An 11,095-nucleotide genomic window follows, 5' to 3' on the forward strand; every position below is an offset into this window, starting at 1 on the left:
GTCCGGCTTGTTTGTCCCCTGGCTCCATCACATCAGGATTGTCCCGGTTCTCCAGCTTCACTGGAATAGTAAATTTCCAAGGGTTTCTATAGGTTGGCCTAACAGTTCAGAACGGCGGCGCGGGGCTGGAGCTAGGGCTGGTGGGCGGTCCTAGCTCAGAGCCAGCAGCGCACCACGACCTTGGGCGGCGGCAGGCGGAGCTGCGGCGACACCCGGAACCCTGCCAGCCTCCTCCGGGCCGCGCCTTCCCGTCCCGCGGGGAGGGGACCCCAGCGGAGCTGGGGACGAAGCGTGAGAACTGGGCTGGCGAGGGAGGCTGAGGGCGGACAATAGGGTTAAAAATAGAAGCGCTGCCTCCGTGGACCCGCCGCAGCAGCTCCACCCAGGCCCCGGCGGGCCGGAGGGTGACTAGGCTACCGTGACCGCAGCCTCCGGGCTCGCCCGGCCCCCAAGCGCGGCCCCGCCCCCAGCTGGTGCCTGCAGGTCAGGGGCGGGGCCTTGCCCCGCGACGTCATCGCGCTGCAGGCGTGCCGACCGGGTTTTCGCTGACGCACAGGCCCCGCCTCCGCCGCCCTTTCCCTCAGATCCCGAACGCTGGTCAGAGCTAGAGCGTCAGTCGTCCGGATCGCGGAGCTGTGTGCACCTCGTCAGTCGTCCGCTCGCCGCCCGAAGTCGCGCAGCTTCCCTGGCGAACGCGGAAGCCCGAAGAGCGCCGTCCTCGGGCCCTGTCGGCGCTCAGGCCCCTTCGCGCGCCTCCTCGCTCGGCCGGGACGTTGCTGTGGAGGCGTGAGGCGCCGGCGGTCGAGCACCTGGAGCGGCGGTAGCCCGCGGCCTGCGGTTCTTCTCCTCCCCCGCCGCCCTCCCACCCGAGCTGCGGCGGGGCTCGGCCGCCTCGGTGCTTCTGCACGAACAAAGGAGGCCCCCGCGGCGCCGGCGCAGCTCCATCTGCGGTCCGATCCACCCGGGCCCGCGGCGGCCGCTAGCCAGCCCTTCCCGGAGGCCTCAGCCCGGCCCACCGCCCGGCGTCGCGCGCCAGCTCGCTAGTGCATCCGGGCCCCGCAGGGTAAGTGGCGCGAGCCGGGACGGCGCGGGGGCGGGAGCACGCCCGATCAGCGAGCACAAAGACCGGCCCGACTCGGCCAGCCGGCCGGCCGGGACAATGCCCGGCGTGCTGCGGCGCAAGGCGCGGGTCCGCCGGCCGGCCGGCTGGCCGGCCAGACAATGGCTGAGGCGACTGCTGCCGCGCCCGGCTCCCTGCACAGCCGAGTTGTTCCGGCGAGGGACCGCCGAGTGCATGACTCAGTGATTTTTGGAGCAGGCCCTACCGGGCTTCCCGGAGCGCGGCCTGCGCTGCGAGGGGGATGGGGGGGCCTCTGGATCCCGAACTCGGTCGAAATCGCTGGAACTGGGACTTACGGCTCTTCTCCCGGAGCGATTTTTAGCTTTTCCAAGGCGGTTAAGCTTCTCCCTCAAAATCCTTTCCGTGGAAGCAAGTCGAGCGCCTCTCCCTTTGTTTCCTACGTGAACATTTGTGAACTTGACATTTTGCTTGCTTTCCATGCACTCGGTGTAGTTGTATTTTGAAGGAAGGTAGAAGTTATCTGTCGATTGAAGCTGCCTAAGAATATTACCTGAGATAATTAGAAGAAAATAATATATATAGGTCAAAGCCTCCATTCTTAAAATAGATGTTTAGTAATCAAGGGAATAGAAAGATAAAAATGAATTTTATCTTCTCATTTTGATTTTTTTAAAGTTGAGATTTTCATTCCTCAACTGTTGAAAATCTTCTTCACTTTTACCTTTCAAGTTTGTTTTTAAAGTGTCCCGTCCCAAATGAGAGATTTCTTTTAGTTGCCCCAAATTTTTTTTTTTGTTACCTGGGACCGCTATTAAGTATGGAAAGGAGCTTTAAAAAAACAAAAACAAAAACTATTCGGCAGAGGTGACAGAGACCTGGAGACTAAGGACTTGCCCAAGGTCAGGCTTAGTGGGGCGCATTAGAGCTTAGAATTCGGGTCTGCCCTCGAGGTTAGGAAGTGATTTTTTAACCACATTTTTAACCATCATGTGCACCTGAAACAGCTATGAAATACTTTAAAAGAAAAACTCATTCATTTCAGATTTTGAGTTGGAAAATTGTCTTTTTTAGTCTAGTAATGTTTGTTTTAAGCTATGAGCTAAGAAAAACCGTGAACTTTACGGAAAGAAAACAAACATTCTAGCTGTGCCGAAAGGGTTTATGGATGGGTACTAAGTTTCTAACAACTTGTCCCCGTCCCCCACCCCCGAATATAAGGGAAATACAGTATATCTAAACTAACAAACACCCTATAGTTGTCATGAAATGTAAGGAGTGTTTGTGCGTCCCTGTGCTTTCTCCACTGTGCCTACACTCCCTCCTTCCACTTTTAATAACCACATTTTACTTTATGATTTATTCTGCTTGGGTATTGTGGATTGAAGGTGAGACTGTTCTCTGATCCTGCATTAGGAAAACCTGGAGGCCTTAATTGCATTTTGTTTTGTTATGTGACATATATGAATGCTGCATCGTTAGTTCTTGGGGTTGTGTAGGAGTTGGCAGGCTCTGAGATATAAATAGAAGCTGATTTCAGAGGCCCCTGTTGACTAGGCTTTATGAGAGAGCCTCCATCCAGCTCAGCTTGTCACATTGCAGCCTTGTGACAGGCTGAAGCGCCCTCCCATGTGATCTAAGCTTCAGAGAAATATTAAAGCAAGCTGTGCACATGTGATGGCATTTAAAATCTGACTTACTAGATGGAAGAAGTCGATAAAAAACTAAAGTCTTGATTCTTAGTCTTTCTGTGTATCAGCTTAAGGTTTGAGTTGTGTTTTCTTAGGAAGGCTTTGGGTGGGATAGTCTTCATTAACATAAGAAAAGTGCTTTCTTATTAACTAAGAGTAGATCTGATCTGTTGACCTTAGAATTTCCCTCATTATACTTTAAAAGGATGTCAAGTGTCTCTGGAAGTTTGTGTGGTAAATGAGATTAGCATAGTTCTTAAAGCAGGCTGAAAAGGGTCCAACTTTTTGCATAGGGTAAAGGTCAAGACATTGCATGGCGAAAATGAAGATATATAAATTTATTATTTCAGTCGTTTTCCTGTGCTTATGTTACACTCAACATTTTAAAACCTCAGCTAAAAGTGTTTACTGCACAAGTAATCTTGAAATATTTACACTGCCCTGCTCTGAAATGAGTCAGCTAAATTCCACTCACTATTTAAAGAGACAGTGTCAACTAAATTACTGCTATTGTTCTAAACTGTGGCTTTTAATCACTATGTACTCTTGATTTGCTCAAAATAAGGTGCTCTTGTGCTTTTAAAAAAAAAGGAAAGATTGCTGTTCTTCAACTGTTCAAGACCCGGTACTCAAAGAATTCTGTCCTGGTCACTCACGTTGGTTATTTACTTCCCTTCCTTCATTTTTTGATTTTGGTAAAGAGTTAATAGGGTGTATTGTACTGTGTGGTAGTTGGAGAAAAAAATGGGTGACCATAGTTTCTTTTTAACCAAATACCATTAAATTTTTACAAAATTCTTTTCAAAGATAATTTTTCCTAATTTGTATTTGTCTCTTATACAGTGTGACGCTTAGTAAATTTAACTCATTTTTATGCTAATGTAAACAACTTGGAAAAATCAAGGTATAGTTGCTGTGTTAAGTTTTTTGGTAGCCTAACATTAAATATTAACCATATTAACCATAACCAATGATTATGATTTTATATTTCTTTACTACATTAAGCTTTTGCTTAGGAAAATTTGGGGCTTTGACAGGAGAAAAAGAAATGCTTTTTAAAGTTAATAGACAACTAAAAACTTTGGGGCTGACAATTTCACATTTCCGGATACTGAGGTTACAGGTGGCTGTCTCAGTGGAAGTGTTACTTGATGGGGCCCTAGTCCTTCTTTAAGACAGGTTCAGGGTGTGGTTTCTTAAAAGCGTGGATGGGCCATAAAGCTGGCTCAGCTGTTAAAAAAGGAGTGCCTATCTTGTAAGAGGACCCAGGTTCAGTTCCCAGCACTCACATGGTAGCTCCCAAAGCTGTTAACTGGAGCTCTCTCCAGTTGCAGGGAGTTGAGCACCAGGGATAAATGTGCACATACATACATAAAGGCAAATATTTACACCATTAAGTAGTCTTTGCTTAAAAACTGTAGGGCTAAAACCAGAGGATTCAGCCACACCTTGAACTAAAAAAATACCAAAAAGTGATTAGCTGGATTCTTGTGGGGGTGGGATTTTTTTTCTCCCTGTTTTATGTTTAGCCCATCGAAGTAACCATCATATTTGAATGGTTGACCTGTAATATAAGAGCAGAAAGTAAAAATGATTCAGACAACCTGGATAACTGGCAAGCTGACATTTAACTACAGTTAAAATAGTAACAGATACAATCATACACTTTTGTGTATTTGTATTAGTAGTAGTTTTTCAATGCTGGAACAATTCTTTAACTCGCTGTTTTAAAGTCAGTAAGATATCTGCTTAATTAACACAATTTTGGTTTTTGTTAGTAGCAGATTTGGTGTTTAGGAATAGCAAAGATATAGTAATTGTATTTAAATTTATTTTTGTGACATGCTAATTTCTGAAATTGTTTTTTGTTTTATAGCACAAAAATATGGCTCAGGAGACTAACCAGACCCCAGGGCCCATGCTGTGTAGTACTGGATGTGGCTTTTATGGGAATCCTAGGACAAATGGAATGTGTTCTGTTTGCTACAAAGAACATCTTCAGAGACAGCAGAATAGTGGCAGAATGAGCCCAATGGGTAAGTTGTTTCCAAGAAAAAAACACTTGAACTGGTGGAGAGAAAATCTAAGAATCAAGAATGTCGAAAAATCAAGGAGAGAATGCCTGACTGACAAGAACTTAACATAAGACAACAGCCCAAGTGCATGGCTACCTCAAGAACAAATGACTATTCTGCAGACTTCTTATAACATTCTTAGTTTTCTTTTTGGAAGTTTTGTTTTATACATGTGTTTTTTGGGATATGACTCTTTTTTTGTCTGAATGTCAAGTATAGGATTGCAGTGCAGTGAAGGTGCTTAGATCGCTAAATTAAATGCAAGTATTGATACTTACTAAGTCTTTATTAAGTGGGTTTTTGTAGTGCTGATTTGTGTCTTACAGGGTTCTCTTTTTACATAGGGACAGCTAGTGGTTCCAACAGTCCTACCTCAGACTCTGCGTCTGTACAAAGAGCAGATGCTACTTTAAACAACTGTGAAGGTGCTGCTGGCAGCACATCTGAAAAATCAAGGTAAGAGTGAACATTTCTGAGTTTCCCTAATGGAAAAATCAAGATGTCTTTGCTATACATATAATCAAGGTGGTTGTATCAGGTGGCCTTGGCTTTGCCTACATTGAGCACTGAAGGATTCCATCGTCTATTAACATCTGGCTCTTGGATCGCTGAATAAAGGTGTATATCACTACATACTCCATAAACCCTTCAAGGCCACTGTTAAAAATGTGTTCTTGTTTTCTAAATTGAGGATTAGGGATTGTAAAGAGTAAGACTGCAGTGCCTCACAAGGTGTGTTTCAACACAGCTGCTCCTTTTGTCCTTAAATTATAGGCACAGTTAAAACACTCTCTATATACAATGTGATACTATACAAATAATGCAGCCATGAGTTGATGAGCCATTTATCAAATTACTTTCTTTATTCTTACTCATTTATGTTGAGCAACCAATATCTTTTCCAAATTTAAGTTAATCTGGTGCCATTTGATCATGTTGGAAATAACACATAATTTAAAATTGAATTGACAATTTATCTCAAAAAATAGTACCCTTAACATCTTTAAAAATAATTGTTTGCTTGAACTCAAATAGAAATGTGCCTGTGGCTGCCTTGCCTGTAACTCAACAAATGACAGAAATGAGCATTTCAAGAGAGGACAAAATAACTTCCCCGAAAACAGAGGTGTCAGAGCCAGGTATGCTTTTTAAGTTTAATACTAGTTCAGTTCTGAATTTCTGCACTATTGAGAAAGAATTGAGTTGGTGATGGGATTCTCTCCATTGAAGGACCACAGGGAGAGCTAGCTATAAAGTATACGCCAAGTAAATAAATAGCATCAAAAATATAAATTATTTTCACCCTCTTCTGCTCATCCCTTCATTACCCTTACTCTTAAAAACAAATCAAGTATTCTGGAAACTCTGTGGAAAGAACTTACTGACTTTAAATTTCAAGGCCATAGGGAGTTTTATAGTAACTTCAGTCTCAGCCCTGTCCATGTTGTAAAGAGTAAAGCGAAGGAGCATGCTGAGTGCTGAGAGTTGTAAGAGTGTGGGGGCCCTCACTACCTGTGTTGTGAGGCTTTAAAGGAGGGGTTTATTGTTTTTATTTCCAGTGGGCAGTAGCTTTGGAGCTATTTTTAGAGCATATCCAGACGGTCCCTACCCCTATGTTACAAGAAGACTCAATTGTTCTTTGTTCACAAGACTTACTCAAACCAGTTTTGTCTTGTTTTTTTTTGTTTGTTTGTTTGTTTTTGGTAGAGAAGAGACAGTGAAGTGGAAAACCATTGTGGGGGAAATGTTGGGATTTTAGTCTGGCTTGGAGACTTATGGATGTGCCAGGGTGTTTTTGGGGGGGAGGGGTTGTTGTTTTTTCTTTGTACTATATCGATTTCATAAAGTCAGATTTGGTCATGAAATGGCAGGTGAATCTGTATTTAAAATGAGTTCTACTTTGAAAAAACAGACCAAAATGTTTGGTTTATACACACAAATATTTGGAAATAGATCAGCTAATAATCTAAATTTATATAATAAATTTATTAAATCTGTGATTTTCTATTTGTTTTTCCTCTTTTTCTATCCTCTTCCCTTGTATGTCTGAACTTACTGTTTTAGGTGTGGGCAGAAAAATGGCTAATGTACAGCTTTCTCAAGTACTCTCATGCTTTAGGAAAAATTATTTTAAGGTTGTCATAGTAGCTTAAGAAAAAATAGGTGGAATATTTTTATTGGCTTCCCACTAGGCTCTTGATCCCACATGTGTATTGCTAATGTGTTGAGGAGTTGACATTAAAGCAATCTGCTTCTTTTTTTTTTTTTTTTTTCTTTTCTTTTCTTTTCTTTTTTTTTTTTCGGAGCTGGGGCCCGAACCCGGGGCCTTGCACTACCACTGAGCTAAATCCCCAACCCCAGCAATCTGCTTCTTGAAATTTGATCATACTACAAGCATTGGAATTAATTATTGGCATGTTGTTTAGGCAGTGGTTTTAGCATAGTATATGCCTAAATTTTCTGTTCTTAGTATTTGGACTAATCCTAAGGATTTACAGTTAGGTTTAATATAAGCAGTCACAGTTGAGTTTATAAGCAAATACAGTTAAGCTTAATACAAGGAAAAGTTTGTTTTGGTCTAGTTTGTTTAGAGCTACTAAGGGTGGGGCTTTAATACAGCAGACTACTGTTTTTCATTGTGAGGACAAATCCTATTAGAATTAACAAAAGTTTTGTTTTTAAGTTGCAGGGCGGTGGCTTTTTATGTTTCTTGGTTAGTAAAAAAGTAAGAGGTCTTTAAAAACCTGTTCTGAGGTCAGTTTGGTGGTTACCTGTATTGTAATCCCAGCACACTTAAGGATTAGATAGAATGATGGCCTCCAGTTCAAGGACAGCCTGGGCTACAATATAAGACCTTGGGTCAGAACAACAAATCCTATCTCCCTGAAAATTCTTTACTAGTTTAAAATTAATACTTCAAACATATCCAGTATGTTTGACATTTTTCTTTAAAATTTTAGAAAACAGCTGGCTGCTTATGTGATGGGATTTCTTAAACTGGTTGTTTACTAGAAATGTATACTAGTATAGTAATTGCCAGGAAATATCCACATTTAAGAGAGGTTGCTTAAACATACATTCTGTATCTTAGCTGATTCTCTTAAATATTACTCTTTAAGCTTTAAATATCAGCTGGTGATTTCCAGACAGATTTCTAATTTATAACCTTGTCTTTCAGTTGTCACTCAGCCCAGTCCATCAGTTTCTCAGCCCAGTTCTTCTCAAAGTGAAGAAAAAGCTCCTGAGTTGCCCAAACCAAAGAAGAACAGATGTTTTATGTGTAGAAAGAAAGTTGGCCTTACAGGTATTAACACATAGTTCATATCTTAAAAGAGTCGCTCTAAAAAGAACTATTGATTTTACACATCAAAAAAATAAATATTCTAAGATTTTTCAGAAAGGGTGGGCTAATGGGTTAAGAAGTTGGACGTAATTTCCATCCACTTAAGTGTTGGCCTAGTTGTGTAATTATCATTAACCTTGGGCCTTCTGAATTATTTTTCTTATTTGGAATTTTCCTTTTGATTCCTTCCTTTGATACTTAGAGAATAGATAGCTGAGTTAACAGTAGTGAACACCTACTTGGAACCATGAATTAGATGGTTTAGGTATTTACACAGAATTTTATAGTTGGTCATGAAGTTTTTGGCTCGATGTTCCTGTATGGTGGGGTAAGGCTGCATTTTGAATTCAAGTGGTCCTAATTCTAGAACCTACATGAATTTTATCTTATCCTACTGTCAGGAACTGTTTTTCATAAAGCATTGAAAATCAGTTTCTTTTCTATACAGTGACTTGACTGCTTTCCCCTTCTCAGCACCACCACCCCCAATTACTACAAATTGCCAAGTGATTCCTTTTGTCTGTGCAGGGTTTGACTGCCGATGTGGAAATTTGTTTTGTGGACTTCACCGTTACTCTGACAAGCACAACTGTCCTTATGATTACAAAGCAGAAGCTGCAGCAAAAATCAGAAAAGAAAATCCAGTTGTTGTGGCTGAAAAAATCCAGAGAATATAAAATTACTACATGTGAAGAGACTGAAACTTTGTTTTTATTTTAATATATCGTAGGAAAACATTAAAGAGCAGATGCATGGCCATTTTCCTTTGATGTTCTCCAGAGTTTTGCTTTATACTTGTCTGTCATATAATTGATATTTTAGGATGTTTGGGTGTTTGTTACAGGCAGAATTGGATAGATACAGCCCTACAAATGTATATGCCCTCCCCTCAGTAAAATTGGACAAAAATATGCACAGCAAATTGAAATACACATATACTAGGAACAAAATTTAGTTCCATGTGCCAAACTGAATGAAATCTCTGCATGTTTGCAGCATATCTGCCTTTTGGGAATGTAATCAAGGTATAATCTTTGGCTAGTGTTATGTGCCTGTACTTTAAAAAAATGGTACACCAGAAAAGGACTGGCAGTCTACTACCATAGTCAAACTTCACCTTAATTTCGACATGCTTTTGGAAGCAGGAAGAAAGCTACAAAACCAGTATTTGGTGCCATGTGTGAGCCTGGTTAAATTGGTCTTCTAAAAGCTGTCAATTAGGACATTCTGCGAAAGGTAACATCACAACTGGTTCTGAGTAAAACCATCAAGTCAACAGCAGGGTGCCTGAGATAATCTTTGAAGCTTATTGTGCTGGCCTGCACCAGAAGATATCTGCATTCTCATTACTAAAATTGTAGCACAGAACTGCACTAGGATTTGTTTACAAGAAGAAATTAAACTCTACGTTTGGTTTTCACATATAGCAGCTCTGTTAAATAACATGCATCTGAATTTAAGTTGCAAAGGTATCTGAGCAGTTAGTTTTTCATGTGCATCTTTTGTTGAATGTTTTGGTTCAAGAAAGAATGTTTAAAGCTTTTTAAAGACTTCAGTTCTTAATGTAACTGTACCCTTCTGCATGGAAAATCATAACCAACATGGCTGCAGTAGACTTCTTTAGTGGTATCCAGCACCACTTGCAGAGGGCTGCTTTATCATATTGTATTTGGGTGTAGGACTCTAGTGTTCTTGGGTGTATTGCATGGGCTGCATTATCTACAGCATTGTACAATAACAACTAGAAAAGGCAGTATACTTCACTGATGCTTGTCTGGTAATATCACTTCTGTGTTATAATGGAAGGTTTTTTGTGATGTATGAAACTTGTGTTTTTTATATATAAATGAGTATAGTTAGATTAGTGTTGTGGTAATGCCTGTTTTCATCTGTAAATAGTTAAGTATGTACACAAGGCACTACTTCTGATTTATTGCAGTGTTCAGTCCTAGTTTTTCTTTATTAAAACATTCAGTTTTGCTTCAATTTTATGTATTTTAGTTCTAAGTTAGATTTGCAGATGTGTACAGATAGTTCATATTTATGTATTGCACATAATCATGCTATTCAGCATTGATGCTATATTGTATTATGTAAATAATAAAAGCAGTGTACAGAGGGAAACTTCTTGTTCATTGGGTTTTTAAGCCTTGGACACCTAAACAGAGAAAATAGGAAAGTTTTCATATTCAAATTTATTAGTTAATTTCATATAGCTTTGTACTACAAAGTTATTTTGCATGGTCATTCTTGAATTCAGTCACGTGAATACCATGAGCTGGTCATGAATCTTTCTCAGGTGTGGCATTATGATAGGCAAATTTCGAAGAGTGAAATAGGCATCATTAATATGAAGCAGTCCTAAAATTTGAGAAAGGAATGAAATTTAAATAATTGTTCATCCCTCTCCTTTTTTTTTTTTTTTCCTGGTTAAACAACCCTGAATGGAGATGTAGGTGCTTAAACAGAAAACAATTGCTTTATTCTGTATGGGTTTGGATCTAGAGAGGAGAAAATTAATTTAATGCAAGTCTTACACTTAGATAAGAAATAACATTTAAATGCTCCAGACCAACTGAAGTCAAGAATAAAACCATTGCTTATCAGAGATGACTAGAAATAGTGCAACTCCTGCCTATCCACCCTTGAGGAGTACTACTTGTAGATGAATATAAATGTTTTACAGAAGTCCATGGATTGAACAGTAGTAGTACCCCTCAGTTTTGGGTATTGCATCCCTTGGGTTGAAAACAAGGCATTTAAAAGGAGAACTTGTTTTTAAAATGACTACTCTTCACAAGTGTCAACAAATGCTTCAGTACTTTGCCATTTTTTTTTTGTTTGTTGGACTAAACCAAGTCTCATGCATGTTAAAGGAAGTGCTCTTCTGAAGGCTGTGTGGGAGTCC

General features: G+C 40.6%; 1 protein-coding gene across 1 annotated transcript; it reads left to right on the forward strand.

Moving 5' to 3' along the window:
- The first annotated feature begins 484 nt into the window (after positions 1 to 484).
- Positions 485 to 10,311, forward strand: Zfand5 (zinc finger AN1-type containing 5). The gene is made up of 6 exons (XM_032891709.1): positions 485 to 1,063; positions 4,646 to 4,805; positions 5,189 to 5,300; positions 5,880 to 5,983; positions 8,023 to 8,148; positions 8,716 to 10,311. The coding sequence occupies exons 2-6, from the start codon at positions 4,655 to 4,657 to the stop codon at positions 8,862 to 8,864; spliced, it is 642 nt and encodes a 213-aa protein (XP_032747600.1). The 5' UTR covers positions 485 to 1,063; positions 4,646 to 4,654; the 3' UTR covers positions 8,865 to 10,311.
- Positions 10,312 to 11,095: the final 784 nt, after the last annotated feature.

This window comes from Rattus rattus, chromosome 2 (assembly GCF_011064425.1).
Source record: "Rattus rattus isolate New Zealand chromosome 2, Rrattus_CSIRO_v1, whole genome shotgun sequence".
Taxonomy (NCBI): domain Eukaryota; kingdom Metazoa; phylum Chordata; class Mammalia; order Rodentia; family Muridae; genus Rattus; species Rattus rattus.

Excerpts from the sequence above, each read along its gene's own strand:
- Zfand5 (XM_032891709.1), top strand. The coding sequence starts at position 4,655 with ATGGCTCAGGAGACTAACCAGACCCCAGGGCCCATGCTGTGTAGTACT. Across the intron at positions 5,984-8,022 it reads AACAGAGGTGTCAGAGCCAG|TTGTCACTCAGCCCAGTCCA; the intron begins GTATGCTTTTTA and ends CTTGTCTTTCAG. Across the intron at positions 8,149-8,715 it reads AAAGAAAGTTGGCCTTACAG|GGTTTGACTGCCGATGTGGA; the intron begins GTATTAACACAT and ends TTGTCTGTGCAG.